General features: G+C 39.7%; 1 protein-coding gene across 1 annotated transcript in view; it reads right to left on the reverse strand.

Moving 5' to 3' along the window:
* LOC135221698 (uncharacterized) overlaps positions 1-14295 on the reverse strand; it is a gene marked incomplete at its 5' end in the record, with an annotated part of 209763 nt that overhangs the window by 67873 nt on the left and 127595 nt on the right. The window contains 1 exon segment of the mRNA XM_064259438.1: positions 7151-7277. Coding sequence (XP_064115508.1) covers positions 7151-7277 — 127 coding nt within the window.

A 14295-nucleotide genomic window follows, 5' to 3' on the forward strand; every position in this document is an offset into this window, starting at 1 on the left:
AGCGAACGTCACATAACGTATACATAGCGCCATGAGGGGAGGAGGGAGGGGAGCGTCTTGGGAAAGCAAAAAAACAATCCTTGCTACAAGAGTAAAGACGTTCCTTCCTCTCGATAGAGCGTTGAATGTCTCGAAAGGCGTCCTCGTGAGGGTCCTGCCTTATGGACATTTTTTAATCTCTTGACCAAGACGACAGCCGCCTGTGCGACATTTTGCGTCTTTGTCGCGCTTATTGATATTAAGTCATGCCGAAGGGACGCCAGATCAGTACTCTGACGCTCCCTCCTGACGAGAGAGAGGACGCGAAGCATCCTCTTCTCTAAAGCTTTTTTTTTTTTTTTTTTTTTTTTTTTAGAGGGCACGAGTCCTTCCAAGAGCTCCAACCTTGCGGGGAGGACGCCTCGGAGGACGAGAAGCAATCTTTCATGATTCGTGCACGTGCACGATCTTTGGCAGCCTTGGAAGCGTCTTCAGGTCCTGCCGAAGGTTTCGGTAGCCTCACCTTACCCCTTGCAGACAACAAAGTCTGAAACTAGGCAAACTAGATTCAGACATCATATGCAATGAAAAAATTTTAATTAATTTATGAATAGCGTATGCCTAGCCAAAAATCCAAGTCAATCATTCAAAAAATAATCAGGATACTTAAGCGGCTAATGAAGTTTCAAAATCCTAGGCGGAGGTAATGGAACCAGGTGTTTCCACTACCGCGACAGAGAAAAATCTGAATAGAAAATGGGAATGGTTCCTAACCACCTGGCCGCCCACTGCGTGTGCCGGGAGTTTTGAAATTCTGTCGGACTTCGGAGAATACAGCTATATATATATCTGCCAGGTAAGTATGAACAAAAGGCTGTTTCAGCATTTTTATACGGGTTCCAACTATTTGTGGATTATAACTTTTCGTGGGGGGGGGGGGGGGGGGGGGGGGGGGGTCTGGTACACATCCCTCGCGAATACAGGGGGGCCACTGTACTGTAAAGTGTTTCTGGATGATAGAGCATACTGTACAATATTTTAAATTATTTTAATTTTATTTTCCTGTCTGCTTTTACATGGAAGATAAAATTAAAATAATTAGCGAATATCTTAAATACTGTACAATATGCTCTATCATCCAACAACACATGCAAATACAAATACATCTTACATAAACCTATAGAGAGAGAGAGAGAGAGAGAGAGAGAGAGAGAGAGAGAGAGAGAGAGAGAGAGAGAGAATCAAATTGTATATCTGTTATGCTCAATCTGGGGCTCAACTTGAAATGAGATTAATGGATACATTACTACAGTATAAATACTCTGTAAATTGTTTTATCATAAAAATCTGTATTTATTCACTCACAATATGAAAAAATATAGTAATTAGTGAATAAGTGTTGCTCTACAAAAAAATGCGAATATATAAGGAAAACTGGATGACTTCAATACTATGAGAGAAACAGCTATGCTTACGTATACAGTACAGGGATAACTTAATTAGTTGTCAAACGTTCAGTAAGACAGATTTCTTTAACTTGTATTAAAGATTGATCTAATTTGTATCTAAATATCTTATAGATATCTTTCTGTGTTTACATTAATATTAATATTTAAAAATTAGTAACAATTATAACTCACTGTTATAAGCATTTTGGGGGGCATATATAAATAAGTGTAAAAGTTGTAAAAGAGTACCGATCTAAGATGACTTAGGGTGTTTTGGGAAGTCAAAATTGACTATTTACAACCACCCTGTGTGGGGCCTCTTTTACAAGACACTTTTAAAAATAGTATACTAATTTTACAAAGTTATGCATGTTTTTTCTAATAATTTATCTTATTTTATTTTGTAAAATTATAATTACAGCTCATACAATATCATAACACATAAACAAATTCTGAGTATATTCATTGTGAAATGTTTATGGGATTTACTGAGATGGGGAGATTCAGTAACTTTTTGTGAGGTTTACACTTTTTTTTTCTATTTCTTTGCACTTTTTTTTTGTTTTTTTGCAAAATTACAATTATAGCTAATATAATATCACAAAAGATAAGAACTAAAAACAACAGCAATCCCTGGGTATATTTATGAGTAATTAAATAAAAGACCATTGAAGTGAAATGAACATTTTTCACATTACAGTCTTCCAAACTGTATGGCGTATAATATTATTACTCATATGAGTTAGCCTGTCCATTAAGGGTTAAAGGTATATATTTTTTAGAACTAAGTGAACTTTTAAAATAGACATTGATAAGCATTTTAGTTTAAGGGAAACAGGTTATTTGCAGCTATGTTTAGGCATTTCCATGGTGGGTTCTGGAACCTATCCCAGCAAAAAAGTGGGAGAGTACTGTATGAGGTCTGGGCTCGAGGTCTACAGGCATACCCATCAGCAACCTTGACTGTATTCCACACCAATAACAACAACCAAAAAGGTCAAAAGGAATTATCACGAGAGTTGAATCCAGAAGACAAAACCTGGGTCCCAAGAGTTCTTGAGATAATGTTGAATTCACTTCAAGAGACAAACTTCTCTAAAGCAGTAATGTGACCCAAAAAAGACAAGCACTTCTTGGTTGGTGGCTTTCTAAGGGTCGAAATTCACTCAGTAGTAATAGAAAATTGTTTATTTGTCTCTGTTGAAAAGCCCAGAGTGAGAGTCAATCTTCATCTCCATATGAACAACTGACTGAGCTAGAATAAACACAAGCTTGTTGCGGTAGATCATAATGTCCAGCATTAAAACCAGATGCAGAAAACAATCCTTTACCCTCAAGATTACCTGAAATGAGTTGGCAAGCACTCATCAGTCATCAAAGTCTCAAAGAACTCGGATTCCTGGTAAATGACTCCTTCCTGCCAAAACACAAATAAATACCTATGGCGCCAAAACACAAATAAATACCTATGGCATCATTCTCAGACCAAAAAAGATAGCTTGAATTAGAAGTCTTTCCCTTTGAAGACAAAGTGTGAATACTTCCTCAACTGTGGATAGATTGGAACATGGAAGTAGACCTCTCACATAAGAGTGAAATCATCCAGTCACTCTTCTGGATGGCTACATCAAACAGTTAGTTAGATAAGCACACTTGCTGATACCAGAAATGTCCAATACTGGTATCCAGCTCTGAGGCCTTGGAATCAAGAAAAAGTTGGTTGTAAAACCAACTCCTGACTGAAACTAACTTCATCGCCTTCTTCCATAAGAAAGGACTGATCTGCAAATTTTGGAATGTCTCTGAGTGTTGAATGTATTAGGGAAGGAAATCAGGGATGCTTAGAACCTCCATCACCCAAGGTTCAGCTCCAAAGCTTTGCTGACAGTTCAAAAACTCTGTTGAGGCCTTGCTCAAAAAGCTACGCCAGATAATCCATAAAATCTATTGATGGCCTGTTGGAACCTGAGAGCTTGAAACTTCAATTTCAGTTTCATATAATGATTCTTTCTCTTAGAATGAGAGCCTTAATCACCCCAAAAAGGCTTACTGGAAGCAGGAAAACTAGAGGACATTTTGGGTCCATATTCTACACAGAATTTTAGTGCAGGACCAACTGAAGGTGCAACCTTGATGGAAGACTTCAAAGATTGTGCCAAGATATCCCTACTCCCCTGATTTGAGACATCTTTATTGATGGTCTTACACTGCGGGGTTAATGACACACTGATGAGATGTGTCAAAAATAGCAAGGCCATTAAGTTGTGGCTACTTTATGATATAAATATATAAGCACAAGTGTTCCAGTTTCTTTGAAACCATGAGGAAAAATATGAGATATTTTCCTGAGGCATTGGAAATTACTCTATTACAGCAAAGTAAATATTGAAATGCCTCATTTACAATCGTTGCCTCTTCAGGACTAACATCTCTCTCTCTTTGTTTTTATACCTTGCAAAATGAATAAGCAGCAGTGCTAAGAATGATTGCTGATAACCCTTTAACGCCGATTGGACGTATTAAACATCGACAAAAATTGTCTGTCGGGTGCCGAACCGACATATTGTACGTCAACGAAAAAAAAGTTTTTTTTTAAATTCGCGGAAAAATAGTTATAGGCCTACTTGGCGAAAACGTTTGAATCACGCGCCTTGGGGGCTGCTGGGAATTTCTTTCCTCACACTAAAAAGCATCAGACACATCTCAGAAATTATTTTGTCACCTTGACATAATTTTTGCACCATTTTATATTAGCCGTTACATAGAGTATTATATATGAAAATGTGTGAATTTCATGTAGAATACAACACAAAACAACTCATGGTTGTAGCTTTTATCAGTTTTGAAATATTTTTATATAAATAACGATAAGTGCCAAAATTTCAACCTTCAGTCAACTTTGAATACCAAAATGGTCAAAAAACTCAATTGTAAGCTAAAACTCTTATATTCAAGTAATATTCAATCATTTACCTTAATTTTGCAACAAATTGGAAATCTCTAGCACAATATTTAGATTTATGGTGAATTTATAAAAAAAAAACTTTTCCTTAAGTCCGCGCGGTAACTCTTTCAAAAAAATCATAAATTTTTTCGTCCGATTGTCGTAATATTTGCACCATTTTAAATTAGCCGTTACATAAAGTTCTATACATATGGAAATGTGCGCAATTTCATATAGAATACAACAATAAACAACCCATGGTTGTAACTTTTATCAGTTTTGAAATATTTTCATATAAATAACGATAAGTGCCAAAATTTCAACCTTCGGTCAACTTTGACTCGACTGAAATGGTCGAAAACCGCAATTGTAAGCTAAAACTCTTACATTCTAGTAATACTCAATTATTTACCTTAATTTTGCAACAAATTGGAAGTCTCTAGCACAACATTTCGATTTATGGTGAATTTAAAAAAAAAAACTTTTTCCTTACGTATGCGCGGTAACTCCACCGAAAAAATCATAAATTTTTTCGTCCGAATCATAAATTTTTTCGTCCGATTGTTGTAATGTTTGCACCATATTAAATTAGCCGTTACATAAAGTTTTATATATGGAAATGTGCGCAATTTCATGTAGAATACAACAACAAACAACCCATGATTGTAGCTTTTATCAGTTTTGAAATATTTTCATATAAATGTTGATAAGTGCCAAAATATGGTCGAAAACCGCAATTGTAAGCTAAAACTATTACATTCTAGTAATATTTAATCAATAACCTTTATTTTGCAACAAATTGGAAGTCTCTAGCACAATATTTTGATTTATGGTGAATTTTAGAAAAAACTTTCCTACGTCCGCATGGTAACTGCCGAAAAATCAAAAGTTTTTCGTCCGATTGTTGTAATGCTTGCAGTTTTATATTAGTCGTTACATAAAGTTTTTTATATGAAAATATGCACAATTTCATGTAGAATACAACAAAAAACAACCCATGGTTGTAGCTTTTATCAGTTTTGAAATATTTTCATATAAATCACAATAAGTGCCAAAATTTCAACCTTTGGTCAACTTTGACTCGACTGAAATGGTCGAAAACCGCAATTGTAAGCTAAAACTATTATATTCTAGTAATATTCAATCATTTACCTTTATTTTGCAACAAATTGGAAGCCTCTAGCACAATATTTTGATTTATGGTGAATTTATGAAAAAACTTTTTCCTTACGTTCGTGCGGTAACTTCAGAAAAAATCATAAATTTTTTCTTCCAATTGTCATAATGTTTACACCATTTTAAATTAGCCATTACATAAAGTTTTATATATGAAAATATGCATAATATCATGTAGAATACAATAACTCATGGTTGTAGCTTTTATCAGTTTTGAAATATTTTCATATAAATCACAATAAATAGAAAAAATTCAACCTTCGGTCAACATTAACTCGACTGAAATGGTAGAAAACTGCAATTGTAAGCTACAACACTTACAGTCTAGTAATATTCAATCAATTACCTTCATTTTGCAACAAACGGGAAGTCTCTAGCACAATATTTTGATTTATGGTGAATTTTTGGAAAAAAGCTTTTTTTACGTCCGCGCATTAAGAATTCATGCATCACATTGTGATAATATTTTCTTTGTGTTGCTTTGATCATTTTACAATTTGTTATATACCTATATCATCGCAATTTAGTGTACAATACAACGAAAAATAATTAACTCATTAGCTTTAACCGTTTTGCTCACAGCGCGATTTGCATACAATTATATATGAAATTTTTTTTCGCGGTCATATATTCCAATATTTATATATCATAATGATATTTTATTTCATTTCTGATGGTTGCATACTAAACTGCAGGCAATGACAAAAAAAGGAGCCAAAAATGAACTCTTAATCTTGTCAATTTTTCTGCTTCGGCGCTCACTCGCGAACGCCGTTGGCATACGGGAGACACTTTCGGAAATACCGGCTCGGCATTCAAGGGATAATAAGATGCTCATCCTTGGTACAAAGGCAAAGGTCAAGCAAAGCAGCCCAATCTATCAGGTGCAAAAATATTAAGGAGAATCCTTTCCATCAGGGTCCAAAGCTATGAAGTCTAAAGGAATAACCAGGATGACAGAAACCTGCAAATCCACTGACTTAGATGGTGAGGCTGCAGTTTCCTAAGATGATAACATACCTGGAACTACCAGCAATGACGTTAGGGAATTGGTTGGGAGGGAATGGGTGACACACTAGAAGATGAGTTAGTAATATGCACAAGTAACATTAAAAGTTTTCAGAGGCTCAAATGTTTATTTTTGTGAGGCTCTCATCTGGTTGTAACATTATTTGACCCAGCTAGTCTGTCCTTTCTCTTCTGCCACTGCTGTATTGTTTTCTTCCTCTTGCTTTTCATTCCCTTATCACCTCAATTGAAAACAATTAAGAAAACCTGAAGTGATGTCATGTAAACACAGTAAAATGAAAACCACCACTGAGCAGAACTGCTTACAGGCAGGTGCAGTTAAAGTGGTTATAATAATATGTGAAATGTGACTGACTGCCTACCCTAAATATACCTTTAACTATCATTTTGCTCATCTGACAATAGGTTAACGCCTTGTTAAACATACATAATGGCAATATAAAATTTACAGGTTTGTAAATCATTAAAAACAAAATCAAAATAATAGTAATGCAACATACATCTAAAAATATACTACATTCCTGAAAAATCTATAAGGGGATCAGTACAATTTGCCTTAGCATATACTACATACCGAGGTCAAGTACAATTTTTTCATCCTGTGAATCTTTATAGCCAGTAAACAGCACTCTTGGGCGGTTACTTGCTTGTAGCTGTCTTTGAGAAGGTGACCATAGAATTCTATTAGAAACAGACAATTCCTGAAATATAAAATATATGTATAAGTGCTTAGGATGTATAAAATAATCTTCCCTAGGATCTTTCAAAACCCATATCAGAAACAAGTTCCTATTTCCTAAACATAAAATTTTAACTTAGTGTTTGGGAGATGACACAAAGAGCCTACGAATGAAAACTAGAGGAAGACATTACCACTTTTATACTTTATGGAGTAATAAAATGATTGTACTTCCAATCTAAAGTCCATATAATATTCTTTAAAAACCATCAATTACTCAACACTGAATTGATCCACTAGAGATATACAAAACTGATAAGTAACTGTCATTATTACAGACTTACAGTATCTCAGAAAATGTTTATGATTAATGCTGGAAAACAAGGGACATAGCAGCAAGATAACTAGACTCTCCAAGTCATGTAAATGATACCAAAGAGGCATGTGAACAAAATTAATAATGAAGTGCTTAATGAAGGGAAACAAACAAAATGAAAATTACTTTACATTCCTAACATTAGAGGATATGCTGCTTTTTAAAAAAAGTATCAGTTCATAGTTTTTACTGTACTATATGCAGTTCATAGTTTTTACTTATACAGTGATATAAACATGTTTGCATCAAAAGACAGCTATCACCTGGGTCAATGTGAATTGACATGTTTGTTCAGGTGGCATCTTTAACCACCCACTCTCAACAACCCTTATTAAAAGGGAGAGCAAAGGGCAAGACATCTTGTAAGCTGAAGAAGCTCTGATACATGATGCTCAACTGTAAAGTCTACCTGCATCAAGGCCTGTCCAGCACTTACTCTGCCTGGATGCTGCCTTGTAGAAGAAGAAAAGCAAACAAGGAGGAGAGAAGCCACTTACTCACATATTGAACATTCAGGCAATATAACTATTATCTGACAGAAGCACTGCAAGCTCATTGCTTAAGAAAGTTCCCAAGTCTGGAGATCTATTATGCATCTTTACAGGAACAATAATAAGTACTTAAAAATGTAAATCAAACAATGGGGGAGGTTGAATAAAATTTGGAAATCTGACAAAAATGGCATACAAAAATATGAATATACATTAGTACAGTTTCACTATATGGACAGGAATCACTCAACAACAAAATATATCTAAATGGTCTTTTAAGAATAAAGCTTTAGGGAGAGCATTAGCAGTTAGATTCCAGGACAGGATTATAAATGATACCATACAAGAAAAATTCTAACTGCAGATTACATAATGATGCAAGGGAGAGTAAGAAGTTTAGGACTTGTCCTTGGTACAACCCCTGGGGAAATAGTATGTGATAGTCAGTTGGGCTTCTGTGGGCACTAGAAGAGTTGGAAGACCCATTCCTTCTTAGATGAGAATTGAGAAGGGAAGCTGGAGATGTTTGGAAGATAAAGCACAGGCAAGAGGTGAGTGGCAGAATTTCAGAGGTCTTTTGCATCACATGACACTGGGAGAAATGATGATGATGATGCAGCTGATATCTTTTTCCTATTTCCCACTGAGAACTGATGTGTGTATGATTTCGTGGACATCCGCAATAGGCTATATTATACACAATGATTTTGTAAGGAAACATTTAGTTTTTCAAGAAATTATAAGATGTGCCCTTGATGATTAACTTATTTTTGTTAAACAGTTTAACCAAACCACTGAGTTAAATTCTTGATGGTCACAGACTGACCTTTTTGTCTTTGAGATGGCTTTTCTATACCATGACACTCACATTTGCATAATGAGGTCTTCACATATAAGGTACACATCAAAAGATACAAGGACTAAATGATGTAAAAGATATAAAAGAACCCAGAGATCTAATAGCAAAACTAGTGGAAACATAGAGAGGCACTGTAAAACAGGCAACCAAAATGTTGGAGAACGTGGTTAAAAGAAGTTTCTCACTTGGTTCCTTTCTCCTCATATAAGCCTTGTAAAACTGCCTGGGTACATATTTATTATGGAATGAATGATAATGTAACAAGCTTTGCATCATTAAGACATGCTAAAAAAGGTGTCATAAAAAAACCTTTAGTATACACAGAGACTTGAAATACTTAATATGGCAATTACAATGCATCTGCTACCAGCACTGTCAACCCTCTTCTGGAGGAAAAAGGAATAAAGGATTAAGAGCATTTGCTACTGGAGCCACCAAACCTTCCTCCAGAGGAAAGAGGAATAAAGGATTGTGAGGGAAAATAAATTAGGGAAGCATATAATAGCCTTTACACATGATCAAATTATGCACTCAAAATATTACCTTACTTGGAAGTATAGACAAGAATGGATTGAAATAAACCATGCTGTGAGTAACAAGTCCTTAACAAGGTACTTATTTACAGTGTACCTTCTTTAGATAGTACCAAAGATTTTTTGCAGCACCCCAATCAGTTTTCCAATTTTCTTTAGCTTTCTCCTTGCTCAAATCTTAAAACATAATTTGATGATCTGAACAAGTGAAAATAAGGAATAAAGCAATTTGATTCTTTCCTTGGATTTTGTGCGATGTCGATAAAAGGTCTTAAACTATGTCCTGAGTTTTGGAATTTTGTACGATGCCAATAAAAGGTCTTCAATTATGTTGTGAGGTTATCTAAAAACTAACTTTAAAAAAAAACTATTTTCTGGGCTCAGTTCGTGTCGCTGCGCGAAATATCCCTTTAATCCATTATTTCTAAGGTAAATGCACTAACACATACCAGAGAATAAATAAAATAAAGAAAAGGTCAGTACTACTGACTCGCTCACCCTCTAAGAGGGCGTCGGTATGAACACTAGGGCGAGTGAGACCACTACCACGAACCACTTACCAATAGGAATCTCCTACGACAAAACCCCCACAAGAGGGGAGCCGACCCACAGAGTGGGCAGCAACTACTACTACTCCATCCCATGCTGCCGACTGCTGCGCCTCTGGTGGCCATCCTTTTAAGTTAGCGCACTGTGTACACACGTACCTTTTTTGCTCGTGTTTTTTGTGCCCCTTTCGAGGATTTTACTAGTTATGGAGAGTTCAGCCATCGCAGCAGCTAAGTTAAGTAATCTGTTAAGGTTTCTATTTGGTTTTTTCCACCTTGAGTCAGTATTTGCCATTTTTTAGGTATAAATACTGGCTCTTGATCGGAAGCATGGCGGCATTGTTCTGCCTCGTGGCGGGTTCGTTCTTGGTCTTCCATACCTAGAACCTTCCCTTGTTACTTTATGCTCTATGGCTAGTTATCTATATTATGTTAGGGGTCCAGCCTACTTGGTTTATGTCATGCATGCATGTCTTTTTACCTTGCGTAGGCATTTTCCATCCAGACCCTAGCCACAGCTCTTAGTATCGGCCCCGGCTAGCTTTGAGTGGTAGACTTTCTTTCGGGTTAGTCGTACACTCCTGGATTTTTTCTCCTACTGATTTACTTTCTTACTTTTATTTTAATTTAATTTTAGTAATTTTATGTATTTTAGGTTAGCCTTCGGCGTCTGGCATATTACGTAGCCTAGGTCCCGTATTTTTGGAGTCCCCACCAGTTTATTGCTTCCTCTCATCAGTTTAGTTGCTTCTCTATAGCATCTCACTGATTAGTTGGTTTGCTTTAACCTAGGCTATGTTTATTGATGTGTTTTCTTATGTTACCGCTCCGTGGTCACCATGTGATCGCGAAGCAGCCAGGCGCCCGTCCAGTCACCCTCCCTCCTCCCGCTCTCCCATAGAGCCGGGGGGAGGGAGGTCTGTCCTCGCTCGCTCCACCCGTGCCTGTCTCCCTCTCTCCCTAGGCGGAGGGAGTAGGGGAGGCTGGACAGACCCAGGACTGGACTTGACCGTTCTCTTGCTTCACGGTGCGCTGGGGTGGCTAGGTAGGGGGATTGGCCTTCCCCCTCCGTTGTTACTCCGTTGCCCCGTTGTTTGCTCGAGTCTGTTTCGCCCTCTCGCTCCTTCCCGGATTGTTGGTGCTTTTTATCTTACCGGAGCTCCGTCAATCACGTGGAAGGTTGCTAGTTCACCCTTACGGGCGGACATCAGGCGTACAGTTGGTCTTTTCTAACCATCCCGTCTCGCTGATATCGCGAGACGAACACCGCCGCGAACCGGAATTATTCCGGTACTTAGTGCTAATTAGGCTTAAGTGTTTTAGTGTTTATTTTAAGCTATCATAAGTTTAATTTAAGCTAGCTTAAGCCGAGTCCCTCCCTTACCTACGTTGTCACACCGGATCTTTCCGGGGTTATAGCCTATTCAGGCGGTAAGGGAGGGGTTATGCCCAAAAATTTTTCGCGCTCCGGCATGCAGCGGAGTTCTGTTAGCCTATTAGCCTGTAAGTGATGTCTTTAGGGTACTCATGTATCTTTTCACTTACAGACCACCAACTGTGAGCTTCCAGGATGCCAACCGCCATGCTCCAGCGACCCCCTGTGGACATGAAGTCTGCAGGTCCCACGTTCCATGCGCGACTCCGCACGGGAATCTGCAGGTCTGGTTCCACGAAACCTGCACCATATGTTACGATCTCGTGAGTCAGTTCTTAGACGGGGTAAGTATTCCCAACTCCGTTCGGTAATTCCAATAAATGTTTAGATCTTAAGTTTAATTTTAATCTTTTATTTTAAGCTTAAGGTCCTTTTATATTGGATGGTACATCCCCTATGTCTTTAGACTAAGCCTAATATTAGTTAAGTTTTAATCTTAAGTTTAAACTTAAAACTAATGAACGCCCTCTCTTCCAGGCTCCCGCCGTTAGAGATACCGCTCTGGCAACCCTGAGGGCTTGGGTCGGCGGATTCGGGAAGAACGCCGCCAAGGGACAGCCCTACATTCTAGAGAAGAGGTTGGCTGTCCTAATCTTCCCCGGCGGCAAGTCGACGGGTTACGTCGACCCGGCAGAGGCAGCCCCGACTATGGCGGCGATTCATCAACAGCTTGCCGCTTCGATAAAGGAACCAGGCCAAGATATCTTGTCGGACGTCACGACACTTGATTTGAATATAGAACCATGGTAGGTGTTGACGACCTGTTGGTCGAGGTAGGTACGTTGGAGCCCAAGGGCTTCCTTGGGCGCCACTGGGTCTTCTAACTCCTGCTAATTCTCCAGCTTCCTTCCAAGGCTTTACAGGAACTGAGCTCCTTTATACTTCTCCCGACGCTTCGGTAAGACCTAAGGTCAAGGGCCAGACGGTTGTAAAAACCCTCAAAAAGACGTCGTCGTCGTCCAAAAAGACTTCGTCGGCTGTCAACGTCTCGTAAGTCTCCGGCTGCAAACCCGGAGCAGAGAGGTCTAGAGCTTCTGTTTCAAGCTCCAAATCCTCAAAGAGCAGGTCTTCCAAGGAGAGGCCACGTTCTCTGGCTGAGCCAGCAGTTTCTCCTCTCCCTTTGGTACCTGTTCCAAGTTACCCATCCACCTCCGCAGCAGCTCCGATTTTGGATCCCAATGCTGGACTGTTGCAACACATGGGAGACTTGGTCGGCTCTCTGAGGAGCAGCATGGAGCAGATGTTCTCCCGGTTGTCCGACAGGATTACGTCTCAGGGACAATATTATCGCCGGACTTAATCAGGCCCCTCTAGCTACTCCCCCAGCTTTCGGCACCGGACTAGCTCAGCTCCACCTCATGACTCTCTGCCTCCGTTCTCTATGAATAACCCCTGGAGGGTGGCGTCATACGCCCCTTTCCAGGACGGTCTTATTTTCCATTCCGAGTGTGGTACTCGAAGGATTGAGGACTTCGAGTTCTACCCGGAGGGTCTCCAACCACCGTTCATTGGCTACGCCAGACTCACTGACGCAGCATGACTAGATGATGAGTCCCTAAGGAGACAGTCCTCTACTCACGTGACCAGGCTCAAAGAGAATGGCTCAGGTGTTTAGAGGATATGGATTGTTCAAATACGACAATTCAAGCCTTCAAGAGTCCCTTCACCATTTTTACGATGGAGGAGGGAACTCCTCTTCCCTTTCTCAGCAAGATAGCAACGGTCACTATTCCAGCTGCCCAGAAGGGGGAGTCGTTGCCACAGCTAAGGGAAGCAGACCCCACATCTCCTTTGCTCCCTTCACTCGGAGAATTGTGGGAAGATTTGCCCAACACCTTTTCGGCTGGCAAACTCAAACCAGACTGTGCTATGGATCAGTTTGGTGAGAAGCTACCTAGACTTCCAGACAGCCTCATTCAAGCTGAATTTGAGGCCAAGACTAGGCTAGCCAGGTCCATTAATACCATGGCAATGACTGAAGTAGCGACTATTTCTTACGGTTCTGAGCCGCTCTTCAAGCTTCTCACCAAGTCACTGACGCAAACAGTCCAGTCTGACATGTTTGAGTTTGCTACAGCCAGAACTAACTGCCGGAAACATGTCCTCCAGGAAGCGACTATTCGTCATGAGCCGAATAAGTTGCTTTCATCCAACATCTGGGGGGCAGACCTCTTTCCTGATTCAATGGTAAAGGAGGTCCAGCGGAAGCGACAAGGCTTAACCAAAGCCTTAAGGATCGTTGGGGTCTCACTGCAAAGAGACGCCAAGACCAAGCAGCAAGAGGTAAGTCTCAGCGGAAACTGAAACGTTATCAGCCTTACCAGAAAAAAGCAGCAACGCTTCACCCAGGCTGTTTCGGCTGTTCCGTTGGTACAATCAGCCCAACCCTCTACTTCTAAGGCTCAATCACAGCCCATCTACGTGATTTCCCCCAGCCTCAACCTTCCACCTCCTACGCTGTCTCCCCAGCCTTCAACCAAGTGTTCGAAGGCCAGGCCTTTCAGCAATATGACCGCTTTGACAGGGGAGGCAGAGGTAGGGGATCCTTTCGTCAGAGAGGATCAGGAAGGTCTCTCAACAGGGGAAAACACTTCCGTGGAGGCCGCGGAGGTCACTCAACCCAGCAGAAGTGAGACCTCGAAGGTAGGAGGGAGGCTGTTTCTCTTCCGGCACCGGTGGGGATTCAGCAAGTGGGCACAGAGTATTGTGTCGAAAGGCCTGGGTTGGAGTTGGGTGCGGATCCCGCTCCTCCATCAGACTTTCCTCAACTTCCATCAAAAGAAATGACGGAGTATGCG

The sequence above is a fragment of the Macrobrachium nipponense genome, chromosome 3 (genome assembly GCF_015104395.2).
Source record: "Macrobrachium nipponense isolate FS-2020 chromosome 3, ASM1510439v2, whole genome shotgun sequence".
In the NCBI taxonomy this organism is placed as follows: Eukaryota; Metazoa; Arthropoda; class Malacostraca; order Decapoda; family Palaemonidae; genus Macrobrachium; species Macrobrachium nipponense.